Source organism: Squalius cephalus (assembly GCF_949319135.1).
Source record: "Squalius cephalus genome assembly, chromosome: 13".
In the NCBI taxonomy this organism is placed as follows: domain Eukaryota; kingdom Metazoa; phylum Chordata; class Actinopteri; order Cypriniformes; family Leuciscidae; genus Squalius; species Squalius cephalus.
In genome coordinates, this window is record NC_137134.1 from 29,855,852 (window position 1) to 29,869,251 (window position 13,400).

Here is a 13,400-nt window from a genome sequence, read left to right on the forward strand (position 1 = left end):
CAGGATGCATATACTGGTCCGGACGGACAACACAATGACCATTGCGTACATCATTCTCGAAGGTTGTCTACGCTCCCGTCGCATGTTGTAACTCGCCCACCATCTCCTCTTCTGGCTTTTGAGCTCAAATGTGCAGCTGACGCGCTCACAGCAGCTCACACTCCCAGGAGAGTGGAGGCTCCACCCCCAGTAAGGTCGCTTAAAGGCGCTTTGGAGTTGCTCAGGTGGACCTGTTTGCCACTACGGACACGTCCCACTGCCAGTTGTTCTATTCCCTGACTGAGGGGATCCTCAGCAAGAATGCACTGGCACACAGTGGCTCCCAGTTAGCCTATACTCGCACAGACCCTGTGCAAGATCAGGGAGGATTGAAGAGCAGGTCTTGATGGTTGCACCATACTGGCCCACCCGGACCTGGTTCCCAGAACTCAAGCTCCTTGCGACAGACCTTCCTTGGTGGATTCCCCTTTCTCAGGAACGGAGCATCATAAGGTGCCCACGTTAAGACTTCTAGAACCTCTACGTGTGGTCTCTGGAAAGGACGCTGAGGTTTTTAGTGACCTACCCTCAGTGGCAGTAGACACTCTCACTTCAGCTAGAGCCCCCTCTACGAGGCGTGCTTATGCTTGGAAGTGGAACCTGTTTGTTGAATCGGGCTCTTCTCACCAGGAGGACCCCCGTAAATGTCCAATCAGAGTCATTCTTTCCTTTCTGCAAGAAGGGTTGGAGTGAAGGCTGTCTCCCTCCACCCTGAAAATGTATGTTACTGCTATCATCTTACATCACAACGCAGTAGAAGGTGAGTCGGTGGGAAAGCACGACCTGTTAATCAGGTTCCTGAGAGGAGCGAGAAGGTTGAACCCTCATTGACCTCGCCTCATCCCCTCTTGGGACCTCTGTCTTACCGGCCCTGCAGAGAGCTACCTTTGCAGTCAATTGAGATTCATATCCAAAATATAAGTAATACAAATGTTAGTAGTTAACTGCATGAAACAAGTTGACTGTTGATTAACCAAGCTCTCCATTAAACGACCCTAACAGCCCTAAAATTGAATAAAATATAAAATATTATAGACACTTCATATTTGATAGTTTTAGATGATAATTGCATTTAACAGATTACACCTTCAATAAAACATTTGCAATTGTTTTGTAAAAAGTGTTTTTTTATGCATGTTTGGACTGAGTTTTCCCTGCATTTACACTGTTCTGACCAGCAGGGGTCACCAACAGTGAATCATTTTGTGAAGCAAAATGAAAAGCTTTGTTTCTCCCATCATAGCAACAGATGGCAAACTGTCTGAGGCAGGACATTGTGAGAAGAGAAACCTCCAAATCTCTGCTTGCTGTGCTTCTTTGGCAGCAGCACAGAGGAAAACAGAATAGAGAGGGAGAGAACAGACAATAAAATAAACTCAGCCGCCCATCGATCATGACATTACAACATGTTGTTGACGTAACAACAACCATTATAAAGTTGCTATAAAGTAGCATCAGTGTTGAAATCATTTATAACGCAATGTATTATATATTATATATATTATATATTATAACTTATATTATATCAATATTATCAACAAAAATATTTTAAATACATACAGATTCCAGCCATTATGAATGAATTATGTTTTAAATAAAATGTATCACATATTCATGCAAAGATTTTCAAGGTCATTTCCTTGTTTCAGAAAAGAAAACCATCCTCTATTAATTCTATTTACATATTTACAATGAGCACCAGAAAAAAGAAAAAAAAAAAATCTAAAATTTGGGACAAGAATGTTGCCAAAAGAAAGAACCAAGAAAAACTTTAAGTCTAAAGCTAAATGCTAGACTGAACAGAGTATTTAAGTGAAGGCAATCGTCTCAAAACAGGGATAATAGTCTAGAAGACAAACACAAAATACAATATTTAAAAAAAAACAATCACATGTCAATCTTAACACAATAAAACAGCACCTCATAAAATTTCACGTTATTTTCACAACTTCAGGTATAGGAAAACGGAACGTTGCACATTTCAACGAACAAGTCTATATTTCTACCAAATAAAGACTTTAATTTAATTACAATCTTTTATCAAGTATACAAACATTTGTATGTTACTATATTGCTGTAACACTCCCGACAAACGTCACATCAAGTAGGCCTATGTTTCAGGTTTAATGCCAAAGACATTAAACTTTTAACAGTCTGTATCATATATGCATTCAATTACAGGCATTTATCAGAATAAATACATTTAGTGTTTTACCAACTTTTAAATAAACCAATGAATTTCAAAGCTTATTAAGTCTGTTTTTTGGTTCCAGTTTAGCTGCTGGAGAGTGTTTTCTGATGAAGTTAGATAAGTACGAGTTAATGTTAGTGTTTAAAACATAAATATTAGCAACATTTTACGTCAGTCTTTTCCAGGAACAGCAACAATACCAGTAAAAACACCTACAGAATCAGTTGAGAATGTCCTTGTGTTATCCTGGTCATAATGCCCGCCTTGAGGTAATTGTAAAAAAACATATGCAAATAGCCCCGCCTCCACTCATTCACACCAGCTCACAGATTCTCTCTGCCAACTTACTGAGGTAAACGCTGCACAATGATATCGCTCTCTACGTCGGACACATAAGAGTCATTTATATGATTCGCCTTTTGCTTGACTCTGTTATCAAACAGCTAATAATGTGTTGCTAATGCTACACAAACCATGTTCCCGTTTCAAACTGCATTTTTGAGACTGTCTTCACTGCAGTTTTAAGCAGAAAATACTCAGCAATCCTGTTGACTTATGAATTTACACGTTTTTTTCTTTTTCTTAAAGCATATTAAAAACACCATATAGACATATTGACAAAATTAAAAGCTGGATTTTCAAAACAAAGGTACTTTAAATCTTTTTTTTTTTCTTTTTTTTTATTCTAACAAATCATTTTTGGATGTGATATTTAAATTGGTATGTAGGTGAAATTTGACTGGTATTGGTACGGACTGCTGAAATCCTGGAATCGTGACAATTACTCCATGAGCGACAAGAGTTTCAGCTGATCCTCTTTACTTTACTAGTAGGAAGTTTAGGAACTCTTTACAAGTGAAGTTGTGGAATCTTTGACGGCTAACATTGCAAGGATGATTCTAAACTAGAACTGATTTTGGAGAAAATTCAGGATGTTACAAAAGAAGTGCAGCGTACTAATAACTGAGTGAAAGAAGCGGAGCAAATAATCCTAGTTCTTGAAAATGCGGCTACTGGGACTGAGAGTCGAGCTATACAGATTGAAAAGACAATCGATTCCCAAACCAAGCGATTAGATGGTCAGGAAACAGAGGGCACGTCGTAATTTGAGGATCATTGGCCTTCCAGAGAAGATCTGGCTGTGGTTAACTTTACGGAAAAATGGATTTAGCAAGATTTTAGGAAATTTTAGGATAGCACGCATTGCAATTTATGCGCGAAAATGAGTTTAGTAGTGTTTAGGTTTAGTAGTGGTGTACTGTATGTATCTAATCTACGCTTGGCTAGGATTAGTGGTGTGGAGTGCGTGTGTAATAAAGTGCTTATCATACGCACGCAAAAACTCATTTTCGTTTATAAATTGCACGGAAAACAATGCATGCTATGCATTTTCATGCGATCAGGCTGGGAGACAAAGCACAGGCAAGTTAAACTGGAACAAGCACACAGGATTGGCACCATAGGGCCAAGAGGTATAACTTTACTCATTTCCTAATTCTCTTCAGTGTCCCTTTCAATGAAAGTATTAACCAGCTAAACTATGTTTTACTAGCAGCCTCAGCCTGAATCTGAAGTATGTGTCCTCCTCCTCACAGATCAGGTGGTAAGCAATCAGGAATCAGATCAGGTATCATCACCCTCCTGTAAGAAAACAGATTCACAGAAGGTTAAAGTGATGAGATACACAACAAACACAAACACACTACAGACTGAATTTTGTTTTTTCCTGTTGCTTGTAAGAGGTTTAAATTTCCTAAATATTGTGTCAAAACACTGTCATAAGATGCATTACATATTTTGTTCTACAGTAATATAAACCTGAAGTATTATGATTTCAATATCACATTGAAAATGCTTAAAAAATTCTGTCATCCTATACTCACCCTCATGTTGTTTCAAACCTGTATGATTTTCTTTCTTCTGCTGAACAGATAAGAAGATATTTAGAAGAATATCAGTAACCAGACAGTTTCTGGTCTCATTGACTTCCATAGTATATATATTTTTTTTAGTATATGTTTTTCCTACTATGGAAGTCAATGAGACCAGACACTGTCTGGTTACTGACATTCTTCTAAATATCTTCCTTTCTGTTCAGCAGAAGAAAGAAAATCATACAGGTTTGAAACAACATGAGGGTGAGTATATGATGACAGAATTTTCATTTTAAAGTGGAGTATCCCTTTAAACTGTTGTATTGGCGTTTTATAATAAGACTGAATAAAAATAATAACTTTGGTAGTTATTGGTGTTTTTGATTGTTTAGTTGTTTCACTAGTGAATATTTGCTTCTGTACTATTAAAAAAGATCACTTTTCAGTGTACATTTCTGCTACACATATAATTCTAATAATATAAAAATATATTCATACCACTGTTCTTTTAAAGGCATTTTTGCCCAGTAAATTTCTTATATCTTGTTAAATCAGCTGTATGTAATACTTACACTCTGTGGTACTGCTGCATGGCTCTTGCGGTGACGATAGTAAATCACAGCAGCAGTTACAGCAGCAGCAGCAAACACCAGCAGAACAGCAACAACTATTCCTGCTACAGCTCCTGAAGACAGACCTGAATCTGAAGATAAACCTGAACCTGGAACAGCTACAGAGAAACAGACATTATTACGAGAGTGAATGATACTACATCCAGTATTTAACAAAACAGTAATGATTTAATTGATAAATGACACCATAGCAACAGCAGTTAAAACAGCATCAGCACTGAGAGATCAACTGGAAACACTGTTCACAGGAAAACTGCATTTTCATGGTAATAACATTAGTTAAAGTGCCATTGAGTCAAAACTTCAGGTTTTTAAACAGTCCAAATTTATTGGGTTGACTTAAAAATACTGAACTGTTTTTTTAAACTCCTCCAAGGAAAAATGCATTGAAAGATTGAATTATACACTCACAAGTGACAGTACGATTGAATCTCTTCACACTAGTGATGCTGAAGCTGCTGTTGTTGATGATGATCTGTAGTTTATAGAGTCCAGAGTCTGTGTTTGTGGTGTTTGTGATGGTCAGAGATCCAGTCTGAAGATCCAGCTTCAGTCTGTCTCTGAATCTCTCTTTACACTGAACATCTGTACAGATCTCACTCTGATTTCCAGTGATTTCAGCGACGAGAATGTCATTAAAATACCACGTCATCACATCATGTGTGTTTTTTATTACACCAGGATCTAAAGTAACAGATTCTCCCTCGTTTCTCTTCACTTCATCTATTTCAGCAGCAGGAACACCTGAAACACAAACCAACAGATGCTGGAGGATCTTTTGCTGATGAAAAAAACAACAACAAACCCTCCACAACATGAAAGAACTGTGATCATGAATGCGAATGCACAAGCTCTTTCTTGACTTTCACTCTGAAATAGAAAGTTTGTGCTTTTAAAACAGATTTTACATCCTTATTTGATACCAAATCCTCATTTAAACATATAATAATAGAAGTCAGAGATGGCATGATTATACCTGACATCTCTATTTGAACTCAACTGAAGCTTCCTGTGAAAGCTAATATATTTATCATCATAGGTCTTTATAGTTATTGTTCTTGTGAGAATGGGCCTTTAGTTTTATATCAAACTAAGCTATTTAATGATGTAAAGTGAGATAATTCTATAAACTGCACTTGTATGTGTCCAAGAGTGTGAAGAATGTGTAGAATGTGAAGTTTTAGCTCAAAATACCCCACAGATATGTTTATATAGCATGTTAAAATTGTCACTTTTTGAGTGAGTAAAAACACACCATTTTGTGTCTGTCCTATAAATGCAAATGAGCTTCAATAACGCAGACACACACTGAAACCTGGAGGAATGTCGTGTAGTCCCTACCAGCTGTTTGTTGTATTCCTTAAAAAGCCATTTCTTCAAAAGAAAATATCTCCAGCATTTGCTTTGAACTTTGAGCGCTGGAACTTTGCAGATGTTGTTTGTGCTCACACAGCAACATTACACACTAACTAAAGTTAGAAAAGTGAAATCATAATCAACCACCCCTTTAAACATTTATAAACTGTATTTAAACATTCATTAAATGACTCACCAGTGACAGAAAGACTGAAGATCTTGTCACTGCTGCTTTTGCTGCTGATGATCTTCAGTTCATAAAGTCCAGAGTCTGTGATATTTGTGATGGTCAGAGATCCAGTCTGATGATCCAGCTTCAGTCTGTCTCTGAATCTCTCAGTACCTTCATTACACTGAACATCTGTACAGATAAAACTGAGATCTCCACTGATTTGAGCTATACGAGTGTCCTTAAAGTACCATTTAATATCATCTTGTAGGCTTGTTTGAACACCAGTGTGAAGAGTGACTGAATCTCCCTCTATCACTGACACTGACACTTCATCTGATCCAACACCGAAAACACCTGAAGAAGAAACACAAGCCACACAAAAATATACAATAGTGCTGTGAATTTTTTCTACATATGACGATTTTGATTTAAGAAATATGTCTGAATAACTTTCTGACTGTATCTTCCTAACCCTTAAAGGTCCCGTTCTACGTGATCCCATGTTTCAAACTTTAGTTAGTGTGTAATGTTGTTGTTAGAGTATAAATAATATCTGTAAAATTATAAAGCTCAAAGTTCAATGCCAAGCGAGATATTTTATTTAACAGAAGTTGACTACAAAAAACGGCTGGATTGGACTACACCCCTCTACTTCCTTCATTAGTGACATCACCAGAACCATGTTTAGACTAACCTCCGCCCACAGGAACACAGGCGTATTGATGGCGAAATGTCAACAGATGGTTGATGTTTATCTATAATCGGATACCGCAAAAGTTTAATTCGAAGTTGTTAGTTTGCTCTGTCCATTTCACCACGGACTGTTTTTCTAACCTGGGATAATATCAAGCAGGCTTCTCTCAGTGTTTCATACTGACGAAGGGGACAATTTCAACTATATTCCAGCAAGCGGTAAGTACAAGTAGTGATTTAATATGGAAGTAGCAATCAACTTCACATCGTTTCTCTTAGTAGGATGAAAATAATCTAACTTAAACTGTGATTAATATACAGAAAGCGATCAAAGAACAATCCCTTTCCAAACGTCCAAGCTGTCAATCACACAGCCCGAGTTTATGGACACTTGCCAACACTCGTTATGAAATCAATGACGCTGTTACACTGCACAACGAAGCTCTTACTGTATTTATATGCCTCATGTTTGCATTGGTGAAATCATTAGTGAGTGCAGAAACTGCGTTGCAATGATAAGATCTTTTTTCACGCGATCAACAGGCTGTCATCTGCTCAATGCTCATCACTGCAATTTTTTATGTGATTGAAAGAGATCTAAATACTTAAAAAACTTCTCACGATTCGTTAATCCCGATAGCTGTAATAGTAAAAACGTATAATAGCTGTAATAGTAAAAGTTTTCCAGATAGTTCCACATGTAATGCCAGATATTTCATATGCAAGCATTTCAGCCAATCACAGCAGAGGGCGTTTACACTGAAGTCTCACAGCAGACACGCCCCTTCAAACAGAGTGTTCAAACCAGGGAATGAAATCAGGCTAGGAAATATGCCTTTTATTTCTAAATTATAAAAAAATTTGATCTAAAAAACATACTAACATTATAAGGGCACCCCTGGAAACATGATAAAATAATAAAAATAATCCATGGAATGGGACCTTTAAGACCATGATTAGCTTGTTCAGGTGTGTTTTATTAGGGTTAGAAACCTTAGTGTTTACACAACACCTTTTTCAACTAAAATCATAAAACCTTTTATGCGTTTTGGACGTTAGTTTACACTACAACTGCGTTTTGGGTGCCTAAAAAACACAAAGTTTTGAAAACGGTATCCGTGTAAACAGCAAACATACGAATCTCTGAAGATGATGACGTCATGCACATGCGTATTACGTGTTCAGATAGTGTTTCATCGCCATCTAATGGCCTGGTAGCAGAGTACTTAATCGGTTTCACGGATCCGTGTGAATGGGGATTGTTTAGACAATGGTTTCGTCTGGCAAAGACTGAGCTTCTCGTCCTCCCTGCCAATTCATCTCTACAGCACGACTTCACTATCCAGCTAGATTCATCATCAATCACCCCATCAAGGTCGGTCAGAAATCTTGGAGCAACATTTAATGACCAGCTGAACTTCACAGATCACATTTCAAAGACAGCTCGATCATGCAGGTTTGCACTGCACAACATCAGGAAGATCAGGCCTTTCCTAACTGAGCATGCAACACAACTTCTCGTCCAGGCCCTGGTCATTTCTAGGCTTGACTACTGCAATGTTCTTCTGGCTGGACTTCCATCATGTGCAACTAAACCTCTGCAAATGATCCAGAACGCTGCAGCTCGTCTTGTCTTCAACGAGCCCAAGAGGGCCCATGTCACTCCTCTGTTCATCTCTCTGCACTGGCTACCTCTCGCTGCTCGCGTCAAGTTCAAGGCATTGACGCCTGCTTACAGATCTGTCACAGGCTCAGCTCCCTCCTACTTTCACTCACTCCTACGAGCCTACATCCCTACCAGAAGCCTACGATCGGTCAACGAGCGACGTCTCATGGTTCCATCACAGAAAGCCACAAAATCACTTTCCAGAACATTCTCATTCACAGTTCAATGCTGGTGGAATGATCTCCCTACAGCCATCCAGAATGCAGAATCCCTGACATTCAAAAGACAGCTGAAAACCCATCTCTTCCGTGAGCACTTAACCTTATGAAGGGGGTGAATTGGAATCCACTGCTGCTTCAATGTATATGTAATGAGTGATTACAATCAAGGTATTAATCAATATTTTTCCTTCTAAATATCAAATGAGCTGAATTACTTCTCTGGAGATTTTATTTTGTTATTGAAATTACCAGTGTGATAACTGAAATGTTATTTTCATGTATTATTTTTGATGTCAGTATTTGATATCTGAATGCAGTAACATTGCTTGCCTATTTATCCCAGCTTCCAGAAATTAAATAGGAACTGATTTTGTGTTTGAGAAAGGTCTTCAACATGTTAAAACACATAGGGGTCATTGAAGTCTATAGTTTAAGGGACCATTTGTCAGTTAAAGCCTATATTTTCCATTTAGACCAAAGTGTCCTATCCTGAGAGAAAGAACTTGTTATCTTGATGTTTTGAGATGAGACTCTTGTTTATAGTTAGAGTCTGGCCAAATCCAACCTTGGAAAAGATGTGTGTCGGTGTGTGTGTTAGTCTTCTTGCTTACAGGTTAAAGGGATACTTCACTTTTTTTGGAAATAGGCTCATTTTACAACTCCCCCAGAGTTAAACAGTTGAGTTTTACCATTTTCGAATCCATTCAGCCGATCTCCGGGTCTGGCAGTACCACTTTTAGCATAGCTTAGCATAGATCATTGAATCGGACAGGACCATTAGCATCTCTCTCAAAAAAATGACCAAAGAGTTTCGATATTTTTCCTATTTTAAACTTGACTCTTCCGTAGTTACATCGTGTACTAAGACCGACGGAAAATGTAAAGTTGTGATTTTCTAGGCTGATATGGCTAGGAACTATACTCTCATTCCTTCATAATAATCTGCTCCCATACCATGAGTCCAGCAGGCGTAATGATATGACACAGCGCCTGAAAATAGGTCTAATAGGTTAGACAAACTTAGTCCCGGTCTCTCGTAAATCTCATAAATCTCTCGTCTCAGGGGGATATGAGGGTGGAAAGCATGGTACTTTCTACATGGTATTTTCTACTAATACAAAGCTTAATGCTATATCCTGAAGTATCCCTTTAATATTGTGTGTTGCTACCTGGATGATCAAAAGCTGCAAATGTTCACTGATGCTCTAGGCAAAAAAATAAAAATAAAACCACAATAAAGGGATAATTCACCCAAAAAGTCAAAATTAGCCCATGATTTACTCACCTTCAAGCCATTCTAGGTGTATATGACATTCTTATTTCAGATGAAAACAATTGTAGTTATATTAAAAATGTCCTGGCTCTTCCAAGCTTTAAAATGGCAGTGATCGGGCTGTATATTTTTTGAAGTCCATCAAAGTGCTAGGCTGGATGGCAGTCGAACTTAGCCCCGCCCACAACACTTTTAGGTCGGGAAGTTCGGTCTGGACTTGATCCGTTGTGGTGCTATTATGTCCGAACAAAAGCTGTTCGGACCAATCAAATTAACAGGGTGGGCTTTATACGATGATGGACAGATGATCAACAGTAACATAATCATCCATGTCACCAACGAGTGCTTGGGTTGAATTCGTTTACAACTAAGATGACTGCCGCTGGAGAATTGAGATTTCACGAGTTCACACTTACAAATAAGTCAGATAGGATAAATGCATATTTGGCGTGCTGTCCGAGGAGAGGCTGCGGGCTCGGTATTCGGCCCTAAGCCAAAGTGGATGGATGCAAAACAGAAACAACCACTGCCATTTTAAACCTTGTTTTTAATATAACTCAGATTGTATTCGTCTCAAAGAAGAATGTCATATACACATAGGACGACTTGAGGGTGAGTAGATCATAGGCTAATTTTCATTTTTGGCTGAACTATCCCTTTAAAAGCCAGTGGGTGAAAACCTTTGAATAGGAGGATTGGAAATTGTTCTTATTTAATTTAAAGATCTTATTTTTTAGTACTGCCCAGCAGAAGTTACATAAAGTACTTACAGATTTTACAGAAGACAAAATAAGAACAATTTAACCCCCTACCCTGAAAAGTTTACTGTAAAATTTTGACCTATATGTAAACATCTGTTATTTAATAAAACATTTGTTGCCGTGCTAAAATAAACACAACATGTAATCTATGATGTCTCATTTATTTATTTTTTAAATTATTTATATTTTTCAGATTCTGCAAGGTGTAACTTATGACTTCAGCTATTAAGAGAAACAAAGTGCTATATGCTGATAAAATATTATAGAGCTGAGCATGTATAAGCAAAACAGGAGAGAGATCAGTTAACAGGTGTTACACCCCATTCTGTGACTTTAGGCGATAGTAACCAGATCCATAATCCCAACAATAACCTGAATCCCTCCATCTCTCCAACGTCTACATTCACACAAACACCGGAAGAAAGATTGTAACAAGCAAAGGTCTTACCATTGTCGAGTAAAAACAAGATCACTGCGAGCAAATTAAAGAGAAACTTCATTTTCCCAACTTTTTCCCTCAGAAAATGAATGCAGATTCTGATTCATTGGAGACGTAGTTCTTTCGCTGTGTATTCCATTGCTTATTCCTAACTATCAGGAAGGCAGAACTCAGATGAAGAAGAAGAGGGAAAACCATGAACAGAGTCCTGATGGAAAAAAGATAGAGTCTCCTTTTGTCCCATGCGCATCTAGTGATAGATATTTAACTATACTCAATGTTTTAACTACACACTCTCACTTTGGGAAGCATCATTCTTATTTAATTTCACGATTCACTAGTTCGACTGCCCATTCAGACTTGAAGGTTAATAGTAAACTAACCTGTTTAGGCTAGGCTACTATTAGTCTCCCTCCCCACCCCCACTGTTTAACTCCACACACAGAGAGAGAGAGAACACAAAACAAACGCCACCTGTCAACCAATGCAAATAGGGGAATAAAAGCTAGGCTTTGTGTTGCTTAAGATAGGCAGGATATTTCGGACCCTTTGGATACTTTTGCACTGAACTCCAAAAGATCTCCAAACCGATATTCTGATAAATAGGCTGCACAAATGAAAGAAGCATACATAATTGCAAGTGCAAACAGCAAATCTAGTGAAACGGGGGAAAAATATTCCGATCATCAGTCAAAAGGAATTGTTGTCCAAACCGGTTGACCAGAAAAACTTCAGGATAGTAATTCATAATAAAGATGAAACATTACTAATATCAGCAGTACAGGCTTAATTCAGTTATTTCTTGTAGGGGAAGATATTTTTTCATGTAAAAAATACATTACTTGGGTTTATCTTCCACAAAAGTGTAAACATTGAGCCTCCCCCAGCACCATCTGTGCTGCGCTTCGCATAGATCTATCAGCCGATAGCATGATTTTGTGGTGTGTGTGCTTTAACAGGCGGAGCCAGACAGTGTCAGCCTCTGTGGTTACAGACGTGCAAGACAAAATTAGCTGCATTTAGAGCTTCAAAGATTAAACAGGTCATAAACATGTTAAAGCAAATGCAGCATTATGATGAAATGTGCAATAAATGGATGCTTCAGTATCAAACCGCATCATCCTGTTCATAGTGTTTTGACGTGTACAGTGTAGATAGACTCAAATAGTTGTGGTGCCTATGCAATGTTTGAGTTGGAGGTGCAGTGTGTTAAGTCAACTAAACTGAAACTGAGTTATTAGATAAATCTGCTACACCTTGTAAATGAGTCCTGTTGTCCTATACTGTACCTGCTCGATCACTGGTAGATGCCAACTGAAGCAGGAAAGAGGAAGAACAGAAGGAGAGAGAGGTACTTCAGTGAACAGCGATATTTCAACTTGTTTATGAATACTGTTGTTTAAAGCCAGAGACACACCAACACACAAAGCTGAGTGTGTTGTTGCCTCTCGTCGGCTGCGTCTCGGCTAGAAAGCTGTGTTTGAACACACCAAAAGAACTAAAGGCCCTGATATACTCACAGCGAAACTCTTTCGAAATACGTGACCAGAGATATACTGTAATCGAACATCTGATGCAACCCACACTGCTGAGAATGATGGTTAGATGAATATGCAAATATGTGCTGCGCGCTTCTCTCTAGATAACATAAACATACATACAACAAAACTCAGAGAATAAAAGCACCTGATTATCATAGCTTTCATGTAGCTTAAACAGCAGAGTGTTGGTGCTTGCAACACCAAGGTCATGGGTTCAATTCCCAGGGAAAGCAAGAATTGATAATAATGTAAATGTGTACCTTAAAATGCAATGGAAGTCGCTTTGGATAAAAGCGTCTGCCAAATGCCAAATAAATGTAAACGTATAGCAACGTGGATATGTTTGCACAAGCGCTGCAATTCACCACCCCGGTAAAGTCACGTCACGTTTTTTTATTTAGCACTTAAAAACGAACTCCAAACGAAGATAGTTTTGGCCTGATTTTGTTCGAAATGACCTGATTTCGTTTGAAGTATATCGGGGCCTTAAAGGCAAATATACTTGTGTATAAATGTCTATATCAGCAGGTAACAATAGTCTA

General features: G+C 38.2%; 1 protein-coding gene across 1 annotated transcript; it reads right to left on the reverse strand.

Moving 5' to 3' along the window:
• Window positions 1-1,631: 1,631 nt before the first annotated feature.
• On the reverse strand, window positions 1,632-11,745 carry LOC307169864 (uncharacterized protein). The gene is made up of 5 exons (XM_079890740.1): window positions 11,327-11,745; window positions 6,289-6,618; window positions 5,148-5,480; window positions 4,677-4,834; window positions 1,632-3,871 (listed from the first exon to the last, which is right to left on the reverse strand). Exons 1-5 carry the CDS (start codon window positions 11,376-11,378, stop codon window positions 3,854-3,856), a joined length of 891 nt encoding a protein of 296 aa, XP_079746866.1. The 5' UTR covers window positions 11,379-11,745; the 3' UTR covers window positions 1,632-3,853.
• Between the last annotated feature and the right edge of the window lie 1,655 nt (window positions 11,746-13,400).

Coding starts and splice junctions, on each gene's coding strand:
- LOC307169864 (XM_079890740.1), bottom strand. CDS start 11,378: ATGAAGTTTCTCTTTAATTTGCTCGCAGTGATCTTGTTTTTACTCGAC. Junction 6,619..11,326: donor CTTGTTTTTACTCGACAATG/GTAAGACCTTTG, acceptor TTTCTTCTTCAG/GTGTTTTCGGTGTTGGATCA. Junction 5,481..6,288: donor CTTCAGTCTTTCTGTCACTG/GTGAGTCATTTA, acceptor TTTGTGTTTCAG/GTGTTCCTGCTGCTGAAATA.